The sequence below is a fragment of the Cannabis sativa genome, chromosome 2 (assembly GCF_029168945.1).
Source record: "Cannabis sativa cultivar Pink pepper isolate KNU-18-1 chromosome 2, ASM2916894v1, whole genome shotgun sequence".
Classification (NCBI taxonomy): domain Eukaryota; kingdom Viridiplantae; phylum Streptophyta; class Magnoliopsida; order Rosales; family Cannabaceae; genus Cannabis; species Cannabis sativa.
Window position 1 is genome coordinate 74,871,192 of NC_083602.1, and position 14,662 is coordinate 74,885,853.

Genomic DNA, 14,662 nt, shown 5'->3' on the forward strand with positions numbered 1-14,662 from the left:
CAATTTCGCCCTTACTTAGTGAAAATTTCACAAATAGACATAGTCTAATTTGAGAATTATAATTGATTAATCAAAACCAATTACATGAGTCTTACAAGCAATATTATCTCAACTAGTGCAGGGACCATGGGTCTATATAACCGAGCTTCCAATAAGTAGATCAAGAATTTAGCACTAAAATTCACTAACTTATTAATTCTTCGTTGAATCCACGCATAGAACTTAGAATTGCACTCTCAGTATATAGAATGCTCTATATGTTCCACCATATAGACACATCATTAGTTATCCATTGTTATAATCCTAATTTGATCAATGATCCTCTATATGAATGATCTACACTGTAAAGGGATTAGATTACCGTTACACCCTACAATGGATTTTATCCTTAAAACACTTGACCCCGTATAAATGATATTTCAACTTATATGAAATGAGTACTCCACCATTTATGTTCGTTTGGTCAAGCTCGAAGGAGATCATCCTTTGCTTACTATTCGCCAGATAGAAGCTATAGATTCCATGTTTATGCTAGCGCTCCCACTCAATTGCACTACCGTGTTCCCAAAATGTACGTATCACCCTGACCTAAAAGTAGGCTTAACTAACAAATCAAATAACACGAATAGCCTTTCAAGATTGAGCCTAATCATAACAGGATTAAGAACATTTGATCTAGGATCAACTAGGCGATATTGACTTGAATAGATATTACGGTAAGTTTAATAAATCTAAGTCAAAGTTCAATATCGGTCCCTTCCGATGCATACTCCATGCATCCAACCTGAGCTTTACTTTAACCAATGCTTTGGATGGAACATAGCATTTCTTCAAATGCAAGTAAACTCTGTTGTAGATTATCATATCAGTAAAACCCTATGTCTGATAAATCTAGGAAACTTTATTCACATAGTCATGTTTACTTTCCAATGTGTTGACGGCACAATAAACAGGATCAAGTATGTGAAAAGGGTTTCAGATGAATTTATACATTATGTACATATAATCATGAAATAAATCATGTGAACCATGCAACATTAAATGTTATTTCTGATCTATATTAATAAGTAAATCTGATTATATTGAAATGAGTTTTATTTAGGGCATAAAACCCAACAAACTCCCACTTGCACTAATATAAAACAAAAAGTGCGTTTCAAATAATCTCAACACCTTGATATACAAATCAAGTGTAGTAGTAGTAAACTCCTCGTAATAGGATCTGAAAGGTTGAATTAACCACAAACTTTCCTCCACTATTACTCTTCCTTAATCACAAAATCATTGATAATGTGAAATTCCTCTCTATATGTCTACTCTCTTGGGATACTGGATTCTATACCTTTGGCAACTACTTTTGGTTAATCAGGAAATTAACACTAGTAGTTTAGGCAATTTGGAATGGTGCCAAAAATGTATAGAACTTTCCTTAGACTGAATAAGTACCTTTCCTGCAACTTTAACATTCAGTCCCTTTCTGGTAGACCTAGAGACTTCAGATGGGTTTTTACACTTCTCCAAAATCACTATTCCACCCCCAGAGTAATCACCATCTTATCAGAAAGATTTTCTAGCACAAAGGCAAATTTCAAAATCTGATGTGGTGTAGTCTAAGAGTTTTAAACACACCCTTATAGACTAACATATAGTTCATCTTCTTTATCTTAAGATTTACTTGATTGTCTTCCAATGTTCTTCTCCTGGATTAATCTGATACCTACTCATTACTCCCACTCAACAGCAGGTGTCTGGTCTAAGGCATACAAAAGCATATCTGAGACCTCTCATTGTTGATATAAGAAATTCTTTCATGGCTTTATCTTTTCTGGAATAGTTGAGACTTTTCCTTAGATAAATAAAATCTATGCCTAAGAAGTTGTGAAGCTTCTATAGATTGCCATTAGAAAGAAAATGCTTCAGCATCTTACTAAAGTAAGTTGCTTGCATTAGAGTTAGTAATTATCAGGTATACCACAAGCCATAGGTTTAGATAAACTCAAACCTATAATACTAGGAACAGGAAGTTTTGTTAAGTCCATTGAATAGACTTATTAAATAAAATTTCCTTTTATGTCCTTGTAATAGAAAACTTTAGGTTATTCCATGTGAATGGATTAAACCATAGTTCTATTGGCTTTCTTCTTAGTTTCTTATCTTGAAAATCCATTACTTGTTTAAACTCACAATGGATTTTAATCGCTAATGTCTCCCAAGTCATAAGAAGGTGAGTTCCTAGAAACTCTCCCAATACGACAAGGTACCGTGAATTATGTCTAAGAAAACTAAACGGTATTGGTCTCTTCGGTTGTGACAAGACAACAGAGGCAGTGGGATCATCATATGTCAAATAAGATGATAGAACACTTTTGGAATCAAGAATTAAATATCTCCTTTATTTGCTACTTTATTTTCAGACTTAGTTATTATCTTAGAAAAGTAGTATTTGTTTGAACAAACACTTTCTTATCTATTGACTATGGGATGGTCCACCCCTAATCACTTAGAATAGCTAACAAACCATGGTTAACAGTTCTAGCTTTTCTTAAGAATTCGATTAGGTCATCCATGAATCTAGTAATGATTTACATTAAGTATACAACCATTACATCATTCTGAAATTGTATTACCATAGAAGGAATTAGGCAATGACTAATAACTAATCATTAATATGCAAATTGAACTTTCTGGGGAGGTAAGTTTGGATATAGTTCAAAAATCAATTTAATGATCTTTGAACGGCATATCTACTAACTATTTCTCCACCCCTATCAGTTCGCAAGATCTTTAACCACTTACCTTAATGGTATTAACCATTGCTAGAAATTAATGAAATTTAAACATTTCAAATTTCTTTGCATAAGGTATAATCTAGAGTTATTGTTTTAAGAATACAACGAAAAACTCATATCCACCCCTGAATGTACATCCATCTGCGAATGAGATGAACTACTTTCAGTGGATATAGGCATATTAACTCTTTGCAGAGATTGATCTTGTCAAATCCACTATGAACAAGATACAAATGCCATTGATTAAAAAAATGTGGTAGTGTCTTTTGATGACTTAGGTTTAGTTACATCATAGAGTTCTTAGAATACTGCAAGTGGATCCTGGTCACAGAATACCTAACTCATATTCTATACAGTTTGAATCCATTAGTAGAAGATGGATATTAAACACTTGAGAAAGTGTAACTGTATTGTATTATGGAATTAGAAATATAAGAAAATTTCTATTTGGAATCTAAAATTAAAGTCAAAGACTTAAATTTATACCAAATATAATGAGTAATTCTATCTTGGACCACCACTAATAATACAAACTCTAAGTCAGATTTGCCCATACAAGTAGGAGATTTCTAAGATTGAAGATTTATATCAATTGGGAATAGAATTTCGGGATTATAATCATATGCGTCATTTAATTTCCTAAGAGAAAATATAGAATGACATGAAATGATTTATAGACCATTCATCCAATGATATGTTATTGAGCTAATTCAAAATGAATAAGCTAAGAGGAATTAGGATAATTTCGTTTAAAATAAGAATCCAACGATGCTTCGATTAGCGAAAGTCAAAGTAATCTTATTTATACAATCTTCTTGTTTCATATCGTAAAAATACTACTCTAAGGTGTCATCAATTGATGAACAGCTAGATGTCGCATATACAATATTTATCTTTCGAGATCTAACACTATTATGTATGTCTAATGGTGAAAATCCACTAGGGATTTATCTCATTAGATAAACAAGCCAAGTTAGACCAACAATGAAGATTCACAATTAAACTACAACTTAATAACAGAAAATAACATGGTTCAATATAAATTCATACACAATTCTAAAATTATAAACATATAGCAAGTAGGAATGACAAGTGAAAATACTAAAACTTACAATCCTAAATAATTTCCAAGGTTTTCAACAATCTGATATCAGTGTCCCGTTTAGGCGAGAGTCAAAGCTACCATCCATTGAATAGAGTTGTTAGCTCATCTAAAATGTTAAACATTCTAGCAACCTTTTATTTGATCAAGATTAGAATTCAGCGTTGTCCCGTTTAAGCGAGAGTCAAGGCAATTCTATCTTATGAGCTTCCACCATTGTTTCGCAATTTGCAAGTCAAATATGGTCGCCACCATTAGGGTGATCCATACCATATAAAACACTTACAAACTACTTATCATGCGAGGTTAAACGGTGTGAAATTGCTAATGAACGTTCCTCCATTAGGGAGGATTACTCACTAAAACAAACGCGGTGTAAAACCCACAATGGAGATCGAATGTCTTTTGATTAAAAGCTCATTATTTAAAGAGAGTTGTATTTTCTTTGATTTTCTTTATTTATTCTATTTATTTTAAATATATATATATTTATTTAATTAAAATTTCTAATTTAGAATGAAAAATTCTAAATATAAATTTTAATTTAATATTTATAAATTTTACTTAGATGGATATGAAAATAACATGAATTATTTCCATCTTAGTAATAATTTCCAATAAATATTTAGAAAAATATTCAATTTAAGTTGTTACAAAATTAATTTAAATTAATTTACAACTCAAATTTAATTTTCTATAAATATATATTGCATTTCGAAAAATTAAAGTATTTAAGAATACAATTTTCGAAAATTCATGTTAAAATAAAAAATAAATCCTGGAAAAATTATTCTAATTTAATGTTGGCCCAAAATTAATTAATAAAATTAATTTACAACAAAAAATATAATTTTCCTATTTAATTAAATATATAAGAAAAATTTCAAATATTTAAGTATGATGATGAAAATCAACTTAAATATTAATTTTCTATTTAATTAAATACACTAGAAAAATACTTCAAGCAAAAATATCATCTATCTAGATTTTCTTTTGACTAATTAATTCAATTTCTAATAATATACTTTAATTCAATTTATTTTAAATTAATCAATAAATGAAAAAATCATTGATTTAAGTTGGTCCAAAATTAAAATAAATAATTTACTACTTTAATCTATTTTTCAAATAAAATTCGAAATTCCAGCATTTAAGAAATGCAATTTCGAAATTTGATTAATAAAATAAATAAAAATATATTTTGAAAATTATTTAAATTTAGTTGAAAAAATAAATTTCAACTAAAAATAATTTTCTATTTAATTAAGTGTCATGAAAAAGAAATATTTAAGTATCATGATGAAAATCAACTTAGATATTTAATTTTTCAAATTAATTAAATGTATTAAATTCAAGAAATAAATAATTAAGTGTAGAGAAGGCTTAATTATTAATCTCTAGTTTAATACTAGGAAAAAATATACTTAAAATAAATTGTACCAAAATTAATTATTTAAATAATTAATTTCACAATGTATAATATTTTCCTATTTAATATTAGAAATAATAAGTAGTCTAGAAATAACTATCTAGAAAATATCTTATTTGACTATGTATCTTTTCCACAAAATTTTAAAAAATATCTAATTTAAGTTGTATTAGAAAAAATCTAGAACTTAAATATTTTCAAATTTAAATTTAATTAAATATCAAAAATTAAGTTATAACCACTTAATTTGAAAATATTAATATCTAAAGAATCTTAATAACCAATGCCTAAAATTTCTCAACTTAATTTTGAAATTTGAAATTCAAAAGATATTCAGATTTAAGTTGATTAGTTATAGATAACTAAATATCAACTTAAATAGGAATATTTAATGAAAAATTTAAATTAAGCTTCAGAAAGAATCTAGATGGTTATAATTCTATATTTAATTAAATACAAGAAAATACGTATAGTTTAGCTTAGAATAAAAAATTCTTTAAACTATAATTTTCTTAAATTAATTTCAAAATAAATGAAATTAATTATGTTGCTAATCAATTTTATTAGGTTAAACTAGTTTAATTAACCTAGTACAGTTATTCAAATCAGGCAAATGGGCCTTCACAATTGGGGTGGTTTATGTGAGGGGGTGCTGGGTTCAGTATGTCGTACCCACTACTATGGCTCCCAACTCTCACACAAGACCCAAAAGAGAGGAATTTAACCTTAAAATGAACAACTGTTATTAATTGAATAGGCCCAAAAACTAAATGGGCCTAAATAAAATCTATCAGGAACTATGACATTTTATTTAGCAACAACAACCTATATGCATCTATAATGAAATTAAACACATAGGCTCACACAGGCACACTTTGGATGGGTCCTATCATGTTGCTAGGTTATACACAGATGAAAGAAGATTATAAATATAGAATGCTCTATATGTTCCACCATATAGACACATCATTAGTTATCCATTGTTATAATCCTAATGTGATCAATGATCCTCTATATGAATGATCTACACTATAAAGGGATTAGATTACCGTAACACCCTACTATGTATTTTATCCTTAAAATACTTGACCCCGTATAAATGATATTTCAGCTTATGTGAAATGAGTACTCCACCATTTATGTTTGTTTGGTCAAGCTCGAAGGAGATCATCCTTTGCTTACTATTCGCCAGATAGAAGCTATAGATTCCATGTTTATGCTAGCGCTCCCACTCAATTGCACTACCGTGTTCCCAAAATGTACGTATCACCCTGACCTAAAAGTAGGCTTAACTAACAAATCAAAGAACACGAATAGCCTTTCAAGATTGAGCCTAATCATAACAGGATTAAGAACATTTGATCTAGGATCAACTAGGCGATATTGACTTGAATAGATATTACGGTAAGTTTAATAAATCTAAGTCAAAGTTCAATATCGGTCCCTTCCGATGCATACTCCATGCATCCAACCTGAGCTTTACTTTAACCAGGGCCAGCCCTGGGCATAGGCGGGCTAGGCCTGTGCCTAGGGCCCACCTAGTCCAGGGGCCCAAAAAAAATGTTGCCCTTTTAAAATTACACAATTTTTTTTTATGATTTTGAAAAATACCATTTTTTTTTCTAAATAAGGGCCCAAAAAATAATTTTTACCCTATAGCCCACTACATTTCAGGGCCGGCCCTGACTTTAACCAATGCTCTGGAAGGAACATAGCACTTCTCCAAATGCAAGTAAACTCTGTTGTAGATTATCATATCAGTAAAACCCTATGTCTGATAAATCTAGGAAACTTTATTCACATAGTCATGTTTACTTTCCAATGTGTTGACGGCACAATAAACAGGATCAAGTATGTGAAAAGGGTTTCAGATGAATTTATACATTATGTACATATAATCATGAAATAAGTCATGTGAACCATGCAATATTAAATGTTATTTCTGACCTATATTAATAAGTAAATCTGATTATATTGAAATGAGTTTTATTTAGGGCATAAAACCCAACAGTTGCTGCAATAGCAAGCTGCTTTAGCAACATTCGGGTATAAACCTGATGTACTTGAGAACAATTTTAGTGCTTGTAACATGTTAATTTTTGTAGAATTAATCTCTTTTAAAATGTTACCTGAATTCAAGAATGATTAGACTACTTTGGAAACCTCCTCCCCAATGATCTCCCAATTATCTTGAAAAAAATAGCTCGAGAATCCACCTGGTCCAGGAGATTTAGCTCCAAGAATACTAAAAACAGCTGCCCTCACATCATCTTTAGTAAAATCTTGAAGTAGCATGTTACTTTGCTCATGTGATAAGCAAGGTCCTTTAGCAAGCACTCCAGGATGAGTCTTCCTTCTATTATCCAACTTGGAACCAAGCAATTCTTTATAGAAATTAAGAAAAGCTGCAGTGATTTGGTTAGGATCATGAGTTCTACTCCCATCCTTCTGTTCAATAGAAAGTATTCGATTATGTCTCATTCTTTGCTTGATACTAGAATGAAAGAAAGCACTATTGCAATCCCCATCTTGTAAATTTTATAATTAAATGACTTGATTGTTAAAATAATTATAGTAGAGATTTAAATATAAATAAAAAATTATTTATAAATCATAATTGTTAAAAGAAGTCTTATTAAAAGCCACTAAGGCTAGCTTAGTGGTGAGGGAGGGATAGGAAAAATGGAGAGGTCATGGGTTCGAACCTAGGACCTTGAAGCTATTAAGCTATTAAATTATTGTAAAATACTATTACGCTACACTAAAAAAAAAAGAAGTCTTATTAAATATTTAATTAATTATTTTAAGAAAATAGTTGATTATAATCAATTAATTCTAAAAAAGAAATGTTTACCTATTAGTAACCTGTTATTACATGTCAAAGAAAAATTTATTTATAGTTTATTGCTATTTATGTATACGTATCAATAAATGATATGTATATTCATTTTAAGGAGTGAAATAAGGGGTTATGTAAATATTGAATACAAACAAAAGAATAATATGTATCATTTAAAAAAAATATATATCTTTATGAAGAAAAAATCCGATCAAAGAATATTAATGAGAGAATAGTAATGAAAAAAAAAATGAAGTATAGGAGGAAAGATTGAAAGAAAAAATGGATTCAATTTTGTTTTGTTTTTTTATTTTTTTTTAAAAAATAACTAGGAGCTCAAAAGGGTTGAGAGCTAAAGGACATATTGATAGGTAGTCTCAGTCATAATAATATTTCTGATAAATAAAGGATATTCAGGATACTAAACTGGATTAGATGTTGTTGAAAGAACAAACTTAATCAAAAGCAACAACTTTCACAATTTTAGGGCAAAATAAATATAATTTTGTTTTGAAAGCATAATTATTAAGTGTTTTTTTTAAGAAAGAATTACAAATTTGTTTTATATCCAAAAGAATTAATCAATAATGAAAATGGAATGATAAAAAAAGGTGAAAAAAATTCAACTCTGAAACATGTATTAATAAATTTTTAAACTCTTAGATAGATCTTGATCTAGTGATTGATTACAAATTATTTATAATTTATAAAGGGAAAAAAATATAATACTCGTTAAAAATGTACTCATAACTTTATAGTAAGTAATGTAATTATTATTTTGAATCACTAAATGATCTGATGAAAATATGTTTTGTATAGATTTTTATGATTAATTTTTTCTTACGCAAAATACATTTTTTTTATTAAATGCAAATATGCAATGGTAAATAGTAAGTGCTATTTTTGTGTCTTTTTCTCTTGTTTTAAATTACTAATAAACATTGCATATTTTTCGGTTTTTGTTTGGTTTTGTTTGCATTTCTTTTATTGTTTTCCTTTTGGTCTTTTTATGACCATTCATGGCGCATGGTGGAGAGCAAAAAGCTTCTACTCCATGATATGAGTGTGTTAATTTCTTCATGTTCTCAAATCTGGGTATGTTTATTTTGTGTCTTCTTGTTTTCTTTTCTCCGAAAATTCCCAGGAATATTATACGATGAGCTTGAGGTTGTGGGTCTTCTCTATACTGTATTTTTTTTTTATTGAGTGTATCTTGTGATTTTGATATTTTTCTTCATGATTTTGGGACAATGTATATAAATTTTTGGTATTTTCTTCATAAACTGAGCATTTAGAAATTCTCATATTGTCTTTCTGTTTCAGTTTCAATTATCATAATCATCTCTCTTTGTTATTTTTTCCCCTGTTTATTTTTGTGGGGTCCCTGGGAAAACAAATGGAGTGTTGTTTAACTTTTGGGATTTTGAATACTTTTATTGTGATTCTTCCTTTCTTTATGGTATGCATAGCTTATGCATAAAGTTTTCTCCTTTGAGTGTGCATCACCCCAAAGAAGAAAAAACCCTCCTTATTTTGGTTATGACTAGGATGTTTCTCATTCCAGGTGGGGTTTTAAGGTTTTCTTTTTATTTACCTTACCCTTTTATTAATGTTTTGAGTTTTAGCTCATAGGTCATTCATTTGGATTATATATTGATATCCCAGAAGTCCACACATTCAGAAATTTATGGTTCTTCATGATTGTGTATTTGTTAGTCTTCTTAAATTTCTTTTTCAAAAAATAGCTTTCTCATCTATGAATTACATTTCAAAATAATGGCTTTTCTCTATTGAGAATCTTTTGTACTAAAATGCCATTATCTTTTTTATTTAAGGGAGAAAAAGTACACTGGAAAAACTGCACCAAACATTCTTAAAGATGAGTTTGGTAAGGCTGACATTAAGAAACAATCATCCCTATATCCTTCTAATTCTGTTGAAGGTAAAAAAAAAAATCTTTATTGTTTGTTTCTTAACTCACTACTGACATATTTATATGTTCATTGTGCATTTTTTTTTATTGTTTTATTTTCTTCTTTTGAATTGTAGATTTGAAGAGCTTAGATATGGAAAAGGGGAATCAAGAGTCAACATCTCCTAGAGGAGTTTTAGATGCTTTTGACCCTAGAACTAACAAATATTCTGGTGAAAACAGCAAACTAATGAAGTTTTCATTATCAAGGGGGCTTTTTTATTGGAATAATCTTTTCAAGTTATGGAATAGAAGGTCTATTAAACGTTTAGCTTCCTTTCCTGCTGTTAGTTTACCAAAAACACCAAAAAGAAAGAGCAGAAGTGCAAGAGAGAATCCATTGTTTTGTACCTTATATGACTTCAAGACTTCATTGGTCAACTTCACCATTTCTGAACTACAAGCTGCAACCAACAACTTTAATGCTGGTAAAACAATGCTTCTGAAGAAAATACAGTTATTTTATTTTTGAAATCATTTATTCATTGTTGTGTTTGTTTTGTTGACATTGGATTCTAATTTCTTTAGAGAACATAATTGGAAAGGGTGGCTATGCTGAAGTTTACAAGGGTAGCTTGAAAAGTGGACAACTAATAGCAGTAAAGCGGCTGACTAAGGGAACAATAGATGAGAAAACATCAGGTTTTCTATCCGAACTTGGCATCATAGCTCATGTAAACCATCCCAACACTGCTAAGTTGGTTGGTAGTTGTGTTGAAGAAGGAATGCACCTTATTTTTCAATTGTCTCCACTTGGGAGTTTGGGGTCCTACCTCCATGGTTGGTCTATAAAACTCCTATTCTTGTTTTTCAAAATGTCTTTTAGTAGAAGGTCTTTTAATTTATCAGCTAAATCTTGAAATACTTTGCCAGGTTCAAATGATAACATACTTGGTTGGAAAGAAAGGTATAAAATTGCTTTGGGAACAGCAGATGGTCTCCTGTATCTTCATGAGAGTTGTCTTAAAAGAATCATACATAGAGACATCAAGGCTGATAATATTCTGCTCACTGAGGATTTTGAACCTCAGGTACACTTCAAATTTCACAGCAGCAAGAGTAACAATTGAATATGATGGTCACCTATATATGTTTTCCATTAACTTTTAGAAGAAAAGTAATTGTAAAGACAATTGCCAAAGCTTCATACACACATAATCTCTCCTTTTCAAAAGTATTCTTCTCTTTTCCACCTCTTTCCTGCTAAATGATTTAGTCCGTTTTTATTCAGATTTGTGATTTTGGACTTGCAAAATGGCTACCTAAACAATGCTCTCACCACAGTGTGTCTAAATTTGAGGGGACATTCGGGTATGTAATGTTAAACCATTTGTTTTCACCAACAAAAGTTGTTTCTAAGTCCTCTGCTTTTTTTGAAAAATCCAGCTACTTTGCTCCTGAATATTTCATGCATGGAATAGTAGATGAGAAGACTGATGTTTATTCTTTTGGAGTTCTACTCTTGGAGCTCATAACTGGGCGTCCAGCATTGGATCATCATCAAAAGAGCCTTGTTATTTGGGTAACTTTTCCATTGCATACTAACATATGTTATCAAACATCATCACAGTTGGGTATTCATTTCATCTCATTCTATCTTCTTCTCTTGTAGGCAAAGCCATTTCTTGATGATGCAGATGCTAAGGAGCTTGTTGATCCTTCTCTTGGTGACAACTATGTCCCAGAAGAGATGGATAGGATGATTTTGACTGCCTCATTATGCATTGAGCGTTCTCCTATTTTAAGGCCTCGAATGCGCCAGGCAAGTACAGAGTAATTTCCTGGGAGTACATGTAATACACTTTTGTTTCTATGATTCATAATTACCTAAGTAAGATATGCTTAAATTTACAACAACTTCTGAGAAATTGAAAATTCTTTATTCATAATTGGCCTATTTGAATCAAAGTTACTTATGTTTAGTGAAATTGCTTGAAAATAATTTCCCTTCATTGTAAATGTGCTCGAGTTTCTGACTCAAATTCTTAGCACGGTGACAGGTCATAGTACTGCTCAAAGGCAATGAGTATGTTTCTCAATCTGGAGAAGAATGTAAAAAAGGAACCCTCCAAAGAACATACTCAGAAGAGCTCCTGGATGCACAAGAATATAACTCAACAAAGTATCTGAGTGATATGAACAAACACCAACAGGTTGCTTTCGGCTCTTGAACTCAAAATATTACTAAAAGATGTGGCCTTATTACTTGTAACAAACAGTTAATATTATTCATATAGATTAGGTTGGTCTTCTTAGGGAGTGTTTGGTAGATAGTCCTGTGGAAATTTGGTGACTGAATATTGTTTTTCATGGATGAACTTCTTTTGGAGTTCCAAGTAAAACGCTTGTTATTTTATTTTATTTTCTTTTTTGAAAAAGAGAGAGAAGCCATTGTCTTAGACTAGCCCCTAACTAATATGCATAGAAATCTCTCATTTATGGTGGAGGAAAACCTTCATGTAAAACGCTTGTTAGAGCGAGTATTGTTTCCAATGGACACTCAAAACCCTTACCTACCTCTACCTATATTGATATTTATGTGTATAAGCTTCTGTTTCACTTTGTATAGACTGAAATGTTTGGAGTTTGATTTTGAACCAGCAAAACATATCAACTAACATTTTTTTTTTATTCTTCTCAAGTTATTTATTAAGGAAATTATGTGAAGTATGTAGTTATTTTTGTTAAGTTTCATAAATATTGGGGAAATTCGTAAATAGGTCAATTACATATGAATATTATTAAATAATTCAATTGTATCAAATAATTTCAAACATATTTTTTAAAAAAATAATAAACAGTTATAAAAAAACTTTGGGAAAAAAACAAAAAAATACAAAAAAGGAAAAAAAATTACAAAAATACTTTGGGCCGGCCCATTAAACATTTATACAGTCCACATACAAATATTTACAAAAATACCACATGCACTAAGCCTTCAGCTGTACAGAGCGAACCATGAAGATGAAAATACGCGCTCGTTTCAAAACCGCAAAACAACCAAAATGAAACCAAAACGAGAAAAATACAACTATTAATTCTGGCAAAATCAACTGGAAAAGAATACCTGCAATGATCTAAACTGAAAATGACGAAAAAAAAAATCAGAAAAACTGTGAAGAAACTGAAATTACACATTTGTTTTCTATTTTATTCGATCAAAATAACTCCCCCTAATATCGAAATCTATATTCATGAAATGTAGATCTGTAACAAACAGATCTGGAGCTCCCACTAAATCCAAAACAATGTATGATGTGAAAAATTTAAAAAAAAACCTCATGAATAATACATCTACGTTATATACAGTTGCATTTTGATTTATTTTTTGTTTTGGTTGCCTTATAGTTGCATTATCGTTTTATGATAGTTTATATATTATGCAAGAATTTAATTTGATGGGGACTAAGAAATAGTAGTTATACATAGTAAGTTTTGTGCAAATAGTTGCATATTAATTTTATAGTGAAATAGCATATGCAAGTAGCAAAACTATAACAAAACTACAAAACAACTGTATGCAAGTGCAAATAGTTGCCTTATAGTTGCATTATCGTTTTATGATAGTTTATATATTATGCAAGAATTTAATTTGATGGGGACTAAGAAATAGTAGTTATACATAGTAAGTTTTGTGCAAATAGTTGCATATTAATTTTATAGTGAAATAACATATGCAAGTAGCAAAACTATAATAAAACTACAAAACAACTGTATGCAAGTGCAAATAGTTGCCTTATAGTTGCATTATCGTTTTATGATAGTTTATATATTATGCAAGAATTTAATTTGATGGGGACTAAGAAATAGTAGTTATACATAGTAAGTTTTGTGCAAATAGTTGCATATTAATTTTATAGTGAAATAACATATGCAAGTAGCAAAACTATAATAAAACTACAAAACAACTGTATACAAACTAAAATACAGGAAAAACTCTTTGAACATCAACATCCATGATAAATCTCATTGTTACCCATTGATGATATAAAAATGGGACTGACCAGGTTAATCTAATCTATTAGCTTTGCCACCTTTACTCATAAATCTTAATCATGTTTGTCCTAATACTTTTCTAATATTAATTTTATAACTCTACTCACGTCAATACTACTATAAGCATAAATTAGATCGTTTTCTTTTCAAGTATAGAATATCATCGGTAATTGTTTCTTATTATTTTATTTTGTTATCTAATTATTTCGACGTGGCTTTGAGCTAGTCCAGCGAGAATGAAAATGACATTAAAATTGTACGAATTTATTTGTACATGCTTATATCAGTTGAATGGCCTAGTCAAAGTCTTCTCTTTTGTCATGAAAGTATTACAGAAGTTGTAAAGTTAAACTAATAAGTTAAAAAGATTTAATTAAAAACTGAAATAAAATTAAAAATAAAAAGAAAAGAAGAAAAAAAGAGAGTGAAATGATGGATTGATTGATAGAAGTCAATCCTAGACCTAAGCAACAACATATAAGAAACTAGCTTTACAATTAAAAATTAAAAATAAAAAGAAAAGAAGAATTGTTAT

At 29.8% G+C, this 14,662-nt stretch overlaps 1 protein-coding gene across 5 annotated transcripts; it reads left to right on the forward strand.

The window, feature by feature from the left end:
• Nucleotides 1-8,915: 8,915 nt before the first annotated feature.
• LOC115718571 (receptor-like cytosolic serine/threonine-protein kinase RBK2) lies at nucleotides 8,916-12,719 on the forward strand. Of its 5 annotated transcripts, none has more exons than XM_030647376.2 (9): nucleotides 8,916-9,326; nucleotides 9,995-10,101; nucleotides 10,209-10,559; nucleotides 10,660-10,911; nucleotides 11,005-11,162; nucleotides 11,363-11,442; nucleotides 11,518-11,653; nucleotides 11,744-11,893; nucleotides 12,132-12,719. In XM_030647376.2, exons 1-9 carry the CDS (start codon nucleotides 9,316-9,318, stop codon nucleotides 12,300-12,302), a joined length of 1,416 nt encoding a protein of 471 aa, XP_030503236.2. In that variant the 5' UTR covers nucleotides 8,916-9,315; the 3' UTR covers nucleotides 12,303-12,719. The 5 variants fall into 5 exon arrangements, with proteins under 5 accessions (XP_030503236.2, XP_030503241.2, XP_030503239.2 ...); XM_030647381.2 differs by having other exon boundaries at nucleotides 8,917-9,254; nucleotides 9,995-10,047; XM_030647379.2 differs by having other exon boundaries at nucleotides 8,918-9,254.
• The last annotated feature ends 1,943 nt before the right edge of the window (nucleotides 12,720-14,662 follow it).